Genomic DNA, 13,402 nt, shown 5'->3' with positions numbered 1-13,402 from the left:
TGAGCCCTGCCCTGCCCTCGCCATGGCCCTTGGCGACATCCACCATGTGCCAGTATCAGATCAAGCTATTTCTTTGTTGGCTCTGAAAGCTTCAGCTCTGCTGGAGAGGGAGGATGGGAGGTGCTAGGGTCACTGTGACTCGGGCCCATTAATCACTGACCCGGCTTTTGTGTCTGTCTGGGCTCTGCCAGCACTGTCCCAGGGCTGTGCCCAGGGAAGCTCCTATAAAGAGGCTCGAGCCCTAGCCTTGCAGCTCTCAGACCTTTGAGATGGGCAGGCTGTTGCTGTGGGTCGGTGAGTGTGGCAGGTCCCAGCCCCCACGATACCAGGCTTCCAACGTTTGTCACCTCTCGAGTACCTGAGAAGCAGCAGGGTTGGATTAGGTGGAGGTGGGATGGGACATAGTGAAGGACCGGAGAGGCTCAGGCAGGAGTGGTCTGAGCAGCGGTCCTCAAATCCAGCTGCCCATTAAATATCTTTATTCCCAGTTCCACCTTGGACCAGTGAAGTCAGAATCTCTAGGGGAGGAGCCAGAACATCACTACTTGTTATACTTGTTGCCGGGGTGAGAGCCACTGGCCCAGAGCTTTTGCTAGAACTTCTATGTTATCTTGTCCCAGTGATAACCGTGTGTATCCATATGGTGTTTGTTGCGGTGAATAGGAGCCTCGATAGATCTGGCTCTACTGGCTCCACTTAGAAAAGAGGAAACAAGTGAACAGAGCATGTCTCCATTTGTGCGTCTGTGTCTGGCTATGGGGCTCAGTTGGCTGGTGCACCGGTGAACTGGAGGGGGGCTGGCGCACGTCACTCTGGGTGTGCATGTGAATCTGAGTGTGACTCCATCCTGTGTTTCCTGCAGGGCTGCTTCTTGTGCTGAAACACCATGATGGTAAGGAAATTGCATCCTCCTCTCCAGAGCCAGGGAGAGCCCTCTTTGGCTGGGACGCGCTCTGTGTTGAGTACCTCCTGCAGCTCCTCCCTGCCCTGCTCCTGTGTCAGGGATCATTGATCTGCTGCAGTTCAGCGGAGGATTTTCAGTCATGTGTGCCCTGTGTCGCTCTGTGTGCCATGATCCAGAGTTGAGGATCCATTCTGATCAGGATTCCAGAAGGCATTCTTTTCCCTCTGGGGTGTTGGCAGTAGGGGCAGAGGGGGGACCAGACCTCAGTGTAGCTTTGGGCTGTGTTTGTAAGGGGGATGTTACGGTGGCCTGGCCACCTGGGCTGTGTTCACAGCTGTCTGTGGAAGCTGAGCTCCAACTCCTCCCTTGGTTTGTGCTAGCTGACCTGTGTTCTCCCTTGCCAGGCGCAGCCCACAAACTGGTGTGTTATTTTGCCAGCTGGGCACAGAGTCGCCCTGGGCCTGCCTCCGTCTTGCCCCATGACCTGGACCCCTTTCTCTGCACCCACCTGATCTTTGCCTTTGCCACCATGGAAAACAATCAGATTGTTGCTATGACTTCCCAGAAAGGGAAAATTGTCTACCCAGAGTTCAACAAGCTCAAGGAGAGGTGTGTTCATACTGCATGTGGGGATCGTATTTTCAGATTTTACAGACAGAAGAAAATTAATCCTATTTCTCTTGTTACTCATCAACTTTCTTCTGATTCTTCTGGCCCTAACCTCCTCTCGAGGTCCCTCGGGAGCATCCCTGCCTGAGAACTCCCCATTGAATAACACTCTGAGCTCATTCTTGCCACCTTGCCCTTGTGAGGTCTTTGTTGCCTCTGCCTGGCAACCCTCAACTTACCCTTCAAGCCAGTGGGGGGTAGAGTTCATGTACTAATGCTGTTAGAATGCTTCAAGGAGAGCCTGCATATCACAACTGCTAGTGTCTTTATCACCATTTGTCACCTGCATCCCCCAGGCAATGAGCCCCGCAAGGGAAGGAGCAGGGTCTCCAATATGTTTGTACACCAGCGGCTAGGTGAATGCTTTGCACACAATTGGTGCTCAGTAAGTGCTTGCTTAGATATTCCTGACGCCAGAACTCCTGGGTTCTCTCCCTGTCCAAGGGGAGGTCTGCCATTACATTAGTGGTTATACATGGCCAAGGTAAAAATCCTTGTCATTAGAACACAAGCTCCCTGAGAGCAAGGAGCTTGTCTGTCTCGCTCTCTGTTTTATCTCAATCAAGCACCTAAAGCAGTCAATGGCATGTAGTAATTGCTCAATAAATATTTGTCAACTAAGAAAACAGTGAAGAGAAATATTTTAGATTACTCTCTCTTTTCCTCTACATGGGAGCATCACAGGGATGTAGGGGAGTTTTGTGGACTCTGGACATTTGGTGAGGGGAGTGGGTCCCAGGTTGTGATGATCCATGGCTTGCTTGATTACTAGACCCTCTTTTCCTTTCTTTTATTCCAGGTATTTTGCTCTGCTCTTCTCTCTTCATCCCTCCACCTGCCTTCCCCTTTCACTTCTCTCCTTCCCCACACTTTCCACTGTTCCCCAGGGACCCACTGGAATGGGGACCAGCTCATCTCCCTCTATCTCACATCATAGGAATAGGGAGCTGAGAACACTGCTGTCCATCGGTGGCTGGGACTTTGGCACATCCAAGTGAGACTCTGCATCCCCTCCCTGCTGCTTGAATTCCCCAATCCCGGTCCCCATTGCTGGGAGGGGCTTCTAAGAAGGGTTGAGGGATTCCAAGGCCTGCCCTCCTTTCCTCCGGCCATACCTGTGTGCCCTCCACAGGGCACAAACCCAGGGGTTGTGTGGAAGTTGTGGTCCTGCAGGAACCGCAGACCTTGCCTCACTTCCTTCCTTGCCTCACCCGGGGTCTCCTGCAGGTTCACCACTATGCTGTCCACATTATCCAACCGGAAAAAGTTTATCCATTCAGTTATATTGTTACTGAGGACATATAATTTTGATGGTCTGGACCTCTTCTTCTTGTACCCTGGACTAAGAGGCAGCCCCATGAGTGATCGGCGGACTTTTCTCCTCTTAATCAAAGTAAGGCCAAGTTTCACAGTACCAGGACCCTGCAGTGATTCTGTTTTTTAAAATCATATCTGGGCTCATGGCATAAGAAGAGCAGAATGTTCTTTTACTGCCATCAAACTAGAAGTGTCAGGCAAAAGAGCAGGAGTCTTGTGGTATCTCTTTCTGTCACATCCAGGTCCTGCTCCAGCCCTGTGGCCCAAGTGACACCTCCTCTGCACAAGGTCCTGGCCTCCCCCAGGCAGGCAGTCTGCAACTTGTGCTCCTGACCTTGCCTGCCACCCCTCTACCCCTCCATTCAGTCACTTACCACATTGGCTCAAGACCATCTCTTCAGGAGCCTGGGGGCAGGGCCCCTGTCTGACTCACCTCTGTGTCCTCAGAGCCTGGCTTGAGCTCCGTAAATAAAGCTTTCCTGGATGATCCTTTTGTTCCCCGACTGTTTGGTCTGTGTCTCAGCATCAACCTCTTTCTTGGCAGGAGCTCCTATTTGCCTTCCAGAATGAGGTGAAGCTTGACATGCGTCCAAGGCTGCTGCTCTCTGCTGCTGTCTCTGGGGACCCACACATCATACAAATAGCTTATGATGTGCACCTTCTAGGAAAGTGAGTGGGTCTGCCTGATGGGACAGGATGTTGGAGGGGAGGGAGCAGATCACGCTCAGAACCATAGCACTGCCTAAGCATTGCCTGTGAGCTCTCCATGTAAGGGTGCCAGGTGAGGAGTGTGGGTGGGGACAAGGGTTAGTTCCACATAGCCTAGGCTTTCTCTAGGAGATCAGAGGGAGGTGTAGAACCAGTCCTCACAGCCCCATCATCTCGGGTAGCGTGTTCCGCAAAGCCCGTTGCTGGGTCTCACGGGAAAGTGCACCACAGGCCTGGCCTCTGCTGCCCCAGGGGATAGCTGTAGAAAAACATTGTGCAGCATGTGGCTGGCATCAGAGAAGCAGATGAGTAATCAACCACTGCCACAAAAACAAAAGTAGGAATGCCCAAGCCGGCCCAGCTATCCAAGCATGGGTCTCTGTGCAAAAGTTACAAAGAATAGCTCCTAACTCACTCCTTCTGGACATGCCAGCTCTGGGCTAATTCCCTCAAACCTCAGAAATTGAGTATTTACAAATGAGGAGCTGAGGCTCCATGCAGAACAAAAGAGAAGATGGGGTGTTTCTGTGTGATTACACCAGGGAGCCCGGTTTCAGTGTGGGGCACAGGGGAGATACCCCATGGGGCCTAGAGTTTGTCAGCACTGGTCTTGATAGCCAGGCAAGATTGAGGGAGTCTGGCCATCAGCCAGCTGGGTGACCTTAGGCAAGTTAGTGAGCCTGTCAGAGGCCCAATGTCTTCAGCTCTAAAATGGTACCAGATTAAAATTAAATGGTGGAATCCTTGTACACCTTTACGCCTGTGACCCGGGAAGTGCTTACTTACACTTATTCATTCTGAAAGTGTTCTGGAAGACATGGTTTCATTGGAGCCTTGAATGATGGAAGGACAGAAGCTCTTTGGCTGCTGTGGGGCAGTACTGCTTTCTTCAGGACAATTTATGCAACCTGTTAGCCCTTATGTCAGGCATAAATGTGTTTCTTGTTTTTTTTTTTTTTTTTTAAGATTTTTGTTTATTTATTCATGAGAGACACAGAGAGAAAGAGAGGCAGAGACACAGGCAGAGGGAGAAGCAGGCTCCATGCAGGGAGCCTGACGTGCGTCTCGATCCTGGGACCCCAGGATCATGCCCTGGGCCAAAGTCAGGTGGTAAACTGCTCAGCCACCCAGGGATACCATGAATCCCATGAATAAATTGTTTCTTTAAAAAAAATTTTTTTTAAAGATTTTTATTTGAGAAAGAGAAAGCACAAGTTGGGGGTGGGGCAGAGGGAGGAAGGAGAAGCAGACTCCCCACTGAGGGCAAAGCCCATTACAGGGCTTGATCTTAGGACCCTGAGATCATGACCTGAGCTGAAGGCAGACACTCAAACAATTGAGCCACCCATGTACCCCATGAATGTATTTTCTTGTCTGGCTCTTGCCTCCTTCCATGGAAGCTCTCAAGATGGCATGGGTCCTAATGCACAGTGGTCCCTAACTAAGAGTTTGCTGTGGTGGCAGCAAAGTAGATGGCACAGAGGGGCAGGCAGGCTGGGCTGAAATGGGAGGGAAATTTGGGTGGGTAGTGCACCGCTAGTTAGCCAGTTAGTCCTCTGGTGACCTGACTTGAAAATCTAGTTAGCCTAATCTGTGTATCTCCTCCTGCTGCCCTTGCAGACTCCTGGATTTTATCAATGTCTTGTCTTATGACTTTCATGGAAGCTGGGAAAAGTTCACAGGACACAACAGCCCCCTGTTCTCTCTGCCTGGAGACCCCAGCTCTTCGGTAAGGAAAGATCTCAAGGGGCCCAGACACTACCCTAAACCCAGGCCAGTGGGCCTCAGCAACACGGAGGGGTTTGTGCTCTTCCTGCAGGCATATGCCATGAATTACTGGCGAAAGCTGGGGGCACCCCCAGAGAAGCTCCTCATGGGATTCCCCACCTATGGACGTACCTATCACCTCCTTAAAGCCTCTAAGAATGGGCTGCAGGCCAAAGCTGTGGGACCCGCATCTCCAGGAATGTACACCAAGCACCCTGGTTTCTTGGCTTATTATGAGGTGACAGAAATAGGGACCTCTGTCTATTAGTTAGGGCTTCTACATCCTCTCCTGGGGCAAGAGCAAGGACAACTGGGCAGAGGCAAGGATGAGGGCTCTGGAGACAGGACAAAGAAGCAGTTTACTAGAGCAAGAGAAATTCACTATCTGAGATGTTTGCTTTATCTTCAGGGGAAATTATTTGAGTCTTTTGTAAGGGATGACGGGCTGGGTGGAGTCTAAGTGGAAGGGGACTCCTCAAAAGAATCTTAACTCTTATACAAGTCAGTCCTGATTTACTACTCTCTGGCCTAAATAAAAATAACTAATAGTTGAAATATATATAATTTCAAACATTTGCAAAAGTATAAGAATAGTATAAGCGCTTCTTCCTTTCCCCCACTACCACCCATCCCTCACCAGCTTCAGTCACTAACCACTCCTAGACAATCTTGTTTCATCTTCACCCCCTGACTCCTCTCCCTCCTTCCCACTACTAGGTTATTTTGAAGCAATTCCAAGACATTCCCTACTACAGATTCTTTTTTCTTACCCTAATTCCATTCTCTTATTCTCCATCTCAATGAAGCTTGCTACTGAGTGGAGGAAAGAGACATGGATCCAAGGGGATATAAGAAATGTAGGGGGTGTGGAAAGGTTTCATGGAGCAGGTAGCTTTAGAGTAGAGCTCCGAAACACAAGAATAATCCTGATGGGCAGGAGCAAGGGAAGGGAAGGGCCTTGCAGGCAGAGGACAACAGGTCCTGAGGCACACAGTGTATGTGGGTGCTGTAGGTAGGAACACACAGTGTATGTGGGTGCTGTAGGTAGGAGCAGAGGTACAGTGTCTCTGCTCTGTACTGAGGTAGGAGCAGAGGTACCTAGTCTCTGCTCTGTGCTGGCTGGCTGGAGATGTTTTCCTGCTAATCCTGTGAGGCATGGTTAGGAGTGATGGTGTAGTTGAGATAATGTTCTTGAAGGACATTACAGGCCAAAGAGATACTGATAGAACCTTTAAGGAACAAAGAAAAAAAAAAAGGAAAATGAAAAGAAGAGAAAAGAAAAGGCCTCAGACAGATTCTGCAACTGGCTTGAATGCTTCTACTTCTTTATGGCATACAGTTTCCAGCACAAGGCCAGGCACCCAGTAGACACTCAGATGCTCAAGTGATTGTAACAATCCAGTTCTCCATACCTTTGAGAACTTTAAGTTTATTAGAGGTTTGCATGCTAGTTGGATAATTACCAAGACTGGGACCTTCATGCTGATTTCTAATGAAGAAAGGAAAGGTTTGCTTATGGTAATTCTTTGGATAAGATACAGGTTTGGTTGAGGTCAGATAGGTTACTGTTGGTAGTGTGGTATTGGCATTATTTAGCAAAGCCTGGTTTGGTTTCTTTTTTTTTTTTTTTTTAATTTTTATTTATTTATTTATGATAGTCACACAGAGAGAAAGAGAGGCAGAGACACAGGCAGAGGGTTTGGTTTCTAAGGATGTCAGCCACTCCTTGGTTCTCTCTTTGTATTATGGACATTAGAGAAAGGAACTGTTCTAGTAGAAATTTGTTCAGGAAAAAAAGAAGGTCCTTTGTGAGTAACTTTCCTCTCCCTCTTTGGTCTGCCTCTTCTCACTCCCTGGTGAGGGATCCTTGGATTCTTTACCACCTGGAAAAGAGCCATGTGCCTGCTGGTGTTTCACTCTGTGGCACTTCTCAGAACTAACCTGGTGATCCTCCTGGCAGATTTGTTCCTTTCTCCAGAGAGCGACAAAGCGCTGGATTGATTTTCAGCAGGTCCCATATGCCTACAAGGGGAAGGTATGGGTTGGCTATGATGATGCCAAAAGCTTCAGTTCCAAGGTAAGACCTTGGTTCTTTCTTGCTGTAGCATATAATTTCCTTCTGGCTTCATGAGGCTTTTACCTGTACAGTCTGTGTGTGTGTGTGTGTGTGTGTGTGTGTGTGTATGTGTGTGCATGTGGAGGATAAAAAGGTGAGGTTGACTAAATCAGGTGAATCTCAGGCATACCTGACCTACCTGGGGTCTCCTAATTCCATCAATCCAACTAACCCTCTCCTTTTGAAGAGAAGAAATCTCAGTGTTGAGGGTAGAAATTATTTCTCTCAGTTTACACAAATTTTTGGCAACAGTTTCTTCCTTTCTGTTTGGACCAGATAACTTTGTAACAGATAAATATCAATACGAGGTAGATCCTGCTAAGTGTTCCATGAATATCACTGATATGTGTTGGGGTAGAAAGTCAGGGAGGGCTTCCTGAGGTAGGTGAGCAGCAGGAGGAGGTAATGACATGTGGACAGGCTCAGTGTGGGTACTGAAAGCCCATTCAAAGTAGGTTCAAAGAAGAATTTGGATGAGGTAGAGAATTTCTGTCAAGTATAAGAGAAGGCGGTCAAATGCACACTGGTTTACAGAGGGACTTGAATACTGCTGAAGGTGTGTTTGGTCCTCTTCGTGCAGGCATTTTAAGGCAAAATCAGGTTTCTGAGCAAGCATATGACCTGCAAGTTTGAAAACTTTAGAACCTAAGTGTGACCACCACGTCCTCTGGTGCAAGCAATGTCGAATGAAGTTGAGTGGGGCAGAGCTCTATAATGAATTAAACCAGAAATGACATACTTTCGTGATTTCTGAAACTTCCTCTGCTCTGGAATCACCTGAGACTTGATAAATGTAGGTCTGGGATCCGCCCCTGAATATTCAGCAGGTCTCAGAAAGAATCTGGAAATTGTTTTTAGTGTGTCCCCATATGGTCCTGCTGTAATCACTTTGGCATTTTAGAAGCTCTGAGGAGCACAAGGTGTGTAGGTAAGATAATGAGAGTCTGGACTAGGTGATTGGAAGAGGAGGTAGTTTTTGAATGAGAAATTTTCAGAACTTGGAAACTGCAAGAATATCGGGCTTATTAGATAGATATCATAGTCTCCCCTACTGTAGGTGATACAGATAATTTTCCCTGGATTTCTCAGTGTTCCTGCACTGTCTGGGCATTCTGAGCAAAGGGAGCAGACCAGCTCCAATAAAAATAGTAAGCAGCCTTTCCTCCTCCTCCAGAGCCTTTGCTGACTTTCAGAGATTGAACAGGTCCCCTTCCCAGGGAGGATTTGTCTACATTCCAGTGAAGCTCCTAATGTCTCCAGAGAGGATAAGGGTCTGATTTGCCAGCTGTTCTAGATAAGCTCAAGTCTCATGATTTTAGGATCCTTCTCCTGTACTGCAGACCTTGATGCACGTGTGAGTGACTGTCTGGCTTTCGCCATGTTGGATGACATGGGCAACTGGGCAACTGGAACATGGGGACTGAAGTCAAGGTGCCATTTTGACTGTTCTGTTGCTGTGAGTAATGGTCTATTCTCTGACCCAGAGACCGTGTGCACATGTGTGCATGTGTGTGTGCATATGTACACATAAAACTGGAAGGCTAACCTATTAGTATATGCAGGATAAAAACTCAGGATCTTCACAGTTTCAGCTGATCTAATTGGGTCCCTCCTTCCTTTTATATCACATTTGGGGAAAATAAATCCCAGAAAGTAGCCAACTGATTTGGCTAAGTCTTGCAGCTATTTGGGTGTGATGTCTATCTTTTCCATCAACCATGACAGAGAATATGAGCATAGTAGTAATAGGACCAGGACTTGAGTCTAAACCCTGCCATTTAGTTATATCTGAGGTTTTAAAAATCATGGACCAAAGCCTTTGTTTTCTTATCTGTGAAAATGATTTCTCTCTTCTTTGTAGTGTCACTGTGAGATAAGGTATGTGGAAGTGATTTTATTTTATTTTTTTTTAAGATTTTATTTATTTATTTATTCATGAAAGACACATGGAGAGAGGCAGAGACACAGGCAGAGGGAGAAACAGGCTCCCTGCATGACCCTGATGTGGGACTGGATTCCAGGACCCTTGGATCATGCCCTGAGCCAAAGGCAGATGCTCAACCACTGAGCCACCCAGACGCCCCTATGGAAGTGATTTTATTTTATTTTTTATTTTTTATTTTTTTTATAAATTTATTTTTTCTTGGTGTTCGATTTGCCAACATATAGAATAACACCCAGTACTCATCCCATCAAGTGCCCACCTCAGTGCCTGTCACCCAGTCACCCCCACCCCCCACTCACCTCCCCTTCCACCACCCCTAGTTCTTTTCCCAGAGTTAGGAGTCTTTCATGTTCTGTCTCCCTTTCTGATATTTCCCACTCATTTTTTCTCCTTTCCCCTTTATTCCCTTTCACTATTTTTTATATTCCCCAAATGAATGAGACTATATAATGTTTGTTTTTCTCCGATTGACTTACTTCACTCAGCATAATACCCTCCAGTTCCATCCATGTTGAAGCAAATGGTGGGTATTTGTCATTTCTAATGGCTGAGGAATATTCCATTGTATAGATATACCACATCTTCTTTCGAAAGAAGATGTGGTTTATGTGGAAGTGATTTTAAAGTAACATAGCAATATCTATGATTTAGAATGCTTATCGGGGTGATTATCATTGAGATCTTGGTGAGATAGTTTTTAATATTTATGAACATTTACTACATGCAAGGTATTGCTCCAAATGTTTTATATGTAGGGATTCTTTAAAAAAAAAAAAAATTTTTAAACTTGTGGCAAAATATGCATAACAGAATTTGCTGTTTAACCCATTTTTAGACATCCAGTTCAGTAGCACTAAGCGTGTTCATAGTGTTGTATAACTATCACCACCTTCCATCTCTAGAACTGTCTTATCTTCCCAAACTGAAACCCCATCCCCCTCTCCTCCAGCCCCTGGTAATTACTGCTCTGCTTTCCATTGATAGGAATGTGACTACTCCAAGTACCTCCTATGAGTGGAAGCATACAGTATTTGTCCTTTTGTGACTGGCTTCTTTCACTCAGAGTAATGTCTTTGAGTTCCATCCATTCTGTAGCATGTCACATGTAGGAATTCTCTGGACCTTAAAAATTTCGTAAATGTTATTATCTCCTTTTTACATATGAGGCAACTAGACACATAAGGTTTCAAGATCGCTCAGCTAGTAAGTTGTAAGGCTAGATTCCAATACAGGCTGTCCTGTTCCTGCAATGTTTCCTGAGGGTCCATCTTTGGTGTTTTGACATTGTCCCCAATCTGGGGATGCCCAGCATAGCAGGTTGACTGACTACTGCTTTTTCAGGCAATGTTCATAAAGGAAGAGCATTTTGGGGGAGCCATGGTATGGACATTGGACCTGGATGATGCCAAGGGCACTTTCTGTCGCACTGGGCCTTTCCCCCTAGTCCACAAGCTGCATAGTCTCCTGGTGCAGGCTGGTGAGTAGCTATGGCCTGGAACTGGGGTTGGAAGTTGTATAACTAGGGTCTGGCTGGGTACCTTCTGTTCAATCCACAAGCTTTAGTGAAGCAGCATGACATCAAGGTAAGAGAATAAGCTTTGATGTCAGGCCAGTCCATTTTCTTGGTTTAGAGGCATGCTCCATTTGACCCATCTGAGGTTTGGTTTCCCTATCTGTAAAATGGGAATGATCCTTATACTCATGACATTATTACAAGAACTAAATGAGATAAGGAATGAAAACTACTGGCTCAGAGTTAGTGTTTGATATAGGTCAGTTTATTTCTCTGTTGCTTCCTCCTGCTTTCATGGGACAAGGGCCAGAAGAGGAAGTCAGATTTCTTTTGACATCTCTTTGATAGTAGAGACTGCCCTGGTAGTTAGGAGATGGAACCTGGCATGCTAGAGCTGAAACATCCTTTGAAAAAAAAAAAAAAGAAAAAAAGAAACATCCTTTGAGATATTTATAACCATCATTTTATGGAAAAAGAAACTGGGACTCTAAAAGCTAACACTGCTAGTCAGGAGGGGAGAGGGGACTCCAACCCAGTTCTTTACAAAATGCTGTTGAGGTTGGCCTCCTTGCCCTCAGCATTGTTGCTGGTGCCTTCTATGATAGGGGACAATGGGGTTTTCTGTTATTAGGCTGTGGGGGCAGCAAGGTCTTGCTGAAGGTATAATCAGTAAAGTCTAAGTGAGGCTTTAAGCATTGAAAACTGGCAGGCTCCCTGGGTTCATTCACCAGCAATGTAGGAAATCTGCTGAGTGCTTATGGGTACCTGGGTTCACGTTAACACAATGAGGTGAGGGAGCAGGGCTTCTATGTGGTAGGTTTTTGTCTATGCCCACAAGTGGGTGTATTATGAAATCCTTCAATTCTGTATTTTGGGAGCAGGTACTTCAGCCCTGGAGTGGTTGTAGTCCTGCCAGTAATTCATAGGATGGGAAGGAAGCAGTAGAAGACTCATCCTGTTCTGATTATTTTCTCTAGAGTTCAACTCAACTCTTTTCTCCAAAATTTTGTCTCTAAACTGCTATGGATTCTCCAAAAACTGGCCCTGAAAGGCCAACCATAACCAAAGTATTGATCACTGATATGAGGTTTTCATTCCTAGGAGGAAAGTCTACAGCTACTAATACGCATGGAAAGTCTCAAAATACTACTACTGCAAGCCACAGAGGTGGGACTGTGAGCCCTACGAGCAAAACTGCATCCTTTGTAAGGCACACTGTGGCTCTGGAAGGGAAGACTGAGACTGTTGGAGAGACCGTGACCCTTGGAGAAATGACTATGATTTCCATGCAATTATTGACCTCTGTAAAGAAGGATAAGCCCTTTGTAAAGAGGGTAGTAGCTCCGGAAATGATGACTATCCCCTCTGGAAAGATGAAAGTCACTCCTGATGGGCAGACCAAGATTCTTAGAGGAGAGAATTTGACTTCTGAGGTGAACACTGACCCCCTGTTGGGTTATGTTGATCTTTAGATGGAAGCCAAAAGCAAGAGGCCATCCTCCGGCCCTGTCATCTAGCCCCAGGACACATTCCTCCTGATTTTGACAACCCTGTGTTCCCATTAAAGGAAATTATTCCTCTGTCAACTCAATGACCCTTCCAACAAGTGCTCTCTAGAGAAAGAAAAACCCAGGAAACTCTGCTGTGGGTCAAGTACCTTAGCCTTGTTAAAGGCAGAAGCTGGGGAAAACCCTTGACTTTTCTTGTAGGTCCCCCAACAGGAGCTTTTACTCAGACATGCATAAACCATTCATGAGTACGAGCAGGCCCCAAAGCTAGTGAGTTCATCTCTTTTCTGTTGAATAAACTGGAAACAGAAAAATCTGTCTGAGTTCTCTGGAGTTCTTTTCTTGAAATGACCTGTGCAATGCAATTGTCAGCATCTGCTTTCAAGTTCATTTTCCCCTACTGCTTTTTTGGAAGGAGGAAGTTTGTGTCTAGCCCATGCTGATGTTTCCAGTGTGGATTATGTGCTTCCCTCTCTGCCTTGAATAACTACTCCCCTCAGTGGTGGTCAGAGCCAGAATCTCTTCCAGGGCAGTTCCCACAATCCTCTTATTTCACTCCTGTGTAACATCTGCTCCCATGAATATGTCAGAACTACTCTTGCCAAGGTAACTGGTAGTGCCCATGCTGTTATTTGCAGTGGCTAAGTCTCAGTTCCAACCTTCCTTGAGGCAGCAGCAATATTGACACACTTGGTCACGTTGTCCTCCTTGACACACTCTTCACTGTGCTTCTTGGTTTTGTTTTTACCTGAATGGTCATTCTTTCATAGTGTTCTGTAGTGACGTCTCTTATTTCTGATCACTTAGGCTAGGGGAGCTCTAAGTCTCTTCTTGGGGTCTCTTTTCTTCTATATTTACATTCATACTCTTGGTGTTGTCATCTAAGCACATCACTTAGACAGCAGCTATAATATTGTCAAGAGAACAAAAGCACAAAAGAACATCTATAGCATGC

The 13,402-nt window shown here is 46.2% G+C and overlaps 1 protein-coding gene across 1 annotated transcript in view; it reads left to right on the top strand.

Annotated features, from left to right (window-relative positions):
- Positions 1 to 12,761, top strand: part of OVGP1 (oviductal glycoprotein 1) — a 28,255-nt gene extending 15,494 nt beyond the window's left edge. The window contains exons 6-14 of the mRNA XM_041755285.1: positions 863 to 1,513; positions 2,511 to 2,567; positions 2,801 to 2,966; positions 3,435 to 3,559; positions 5,219 to 5,327; positions 5,418 to 5,603; positions 7,326 to 7,442; positions 10,768 to 10,903; positions 12,041 to 12,761. Coding sequence (XP_041611219.1) covers positions 1,044 to 1,513; positions 2,511 to 2,567; positions 2,801 to 2,966; positions 3,435 to 3,559; positions 5,219 to 5,327; positions 5,418 to 5,603; positions 7,326 to 7,442; positions 10,768 to 10,903; positions 12,041 to 12,411 — 1,737 coding nt within the window. The 5' untranslated portion in view covers positions 863 to 1,043 and the 3' untranslated portion in view covers positions 12,412 to 12,761. The remainder of the gene's footprint in view (positions 1 to 862; positions 1,514 to 2,510; positions 2,568 to 2,800; positions 2,967 to 3,434; positions 3,560 to 5,218; positions 5,328 to 5,417; positions 5,604 to 7,325; positions 7,443 to 10,767; positions 10,904 to 12,040) is intronic.
- Positions 12,762 to 13,402: the final 641 nt, after the last annotated feature.

The sequence above is a fragment of the Vulpes lagopus genome, chromosome 5 (assembly GCF_018345385.1).
Source record: "Vulpes lagopus strain Blue_001 chromosome 5, ASM1834538v1, whole genome shotgun sequence".
Classification (NCBI taxonomy): Eukaryota; Metazoa; Chordata; class Mammalia; order Carnivora; family Canidae; genus Vulpes; species Vulpes lagopus.
The sequence above is the reverse complement of the archived record's forward strand: the minus strand, read 5'-3'. Positions and strand labels throughout refer to the sequence as shown.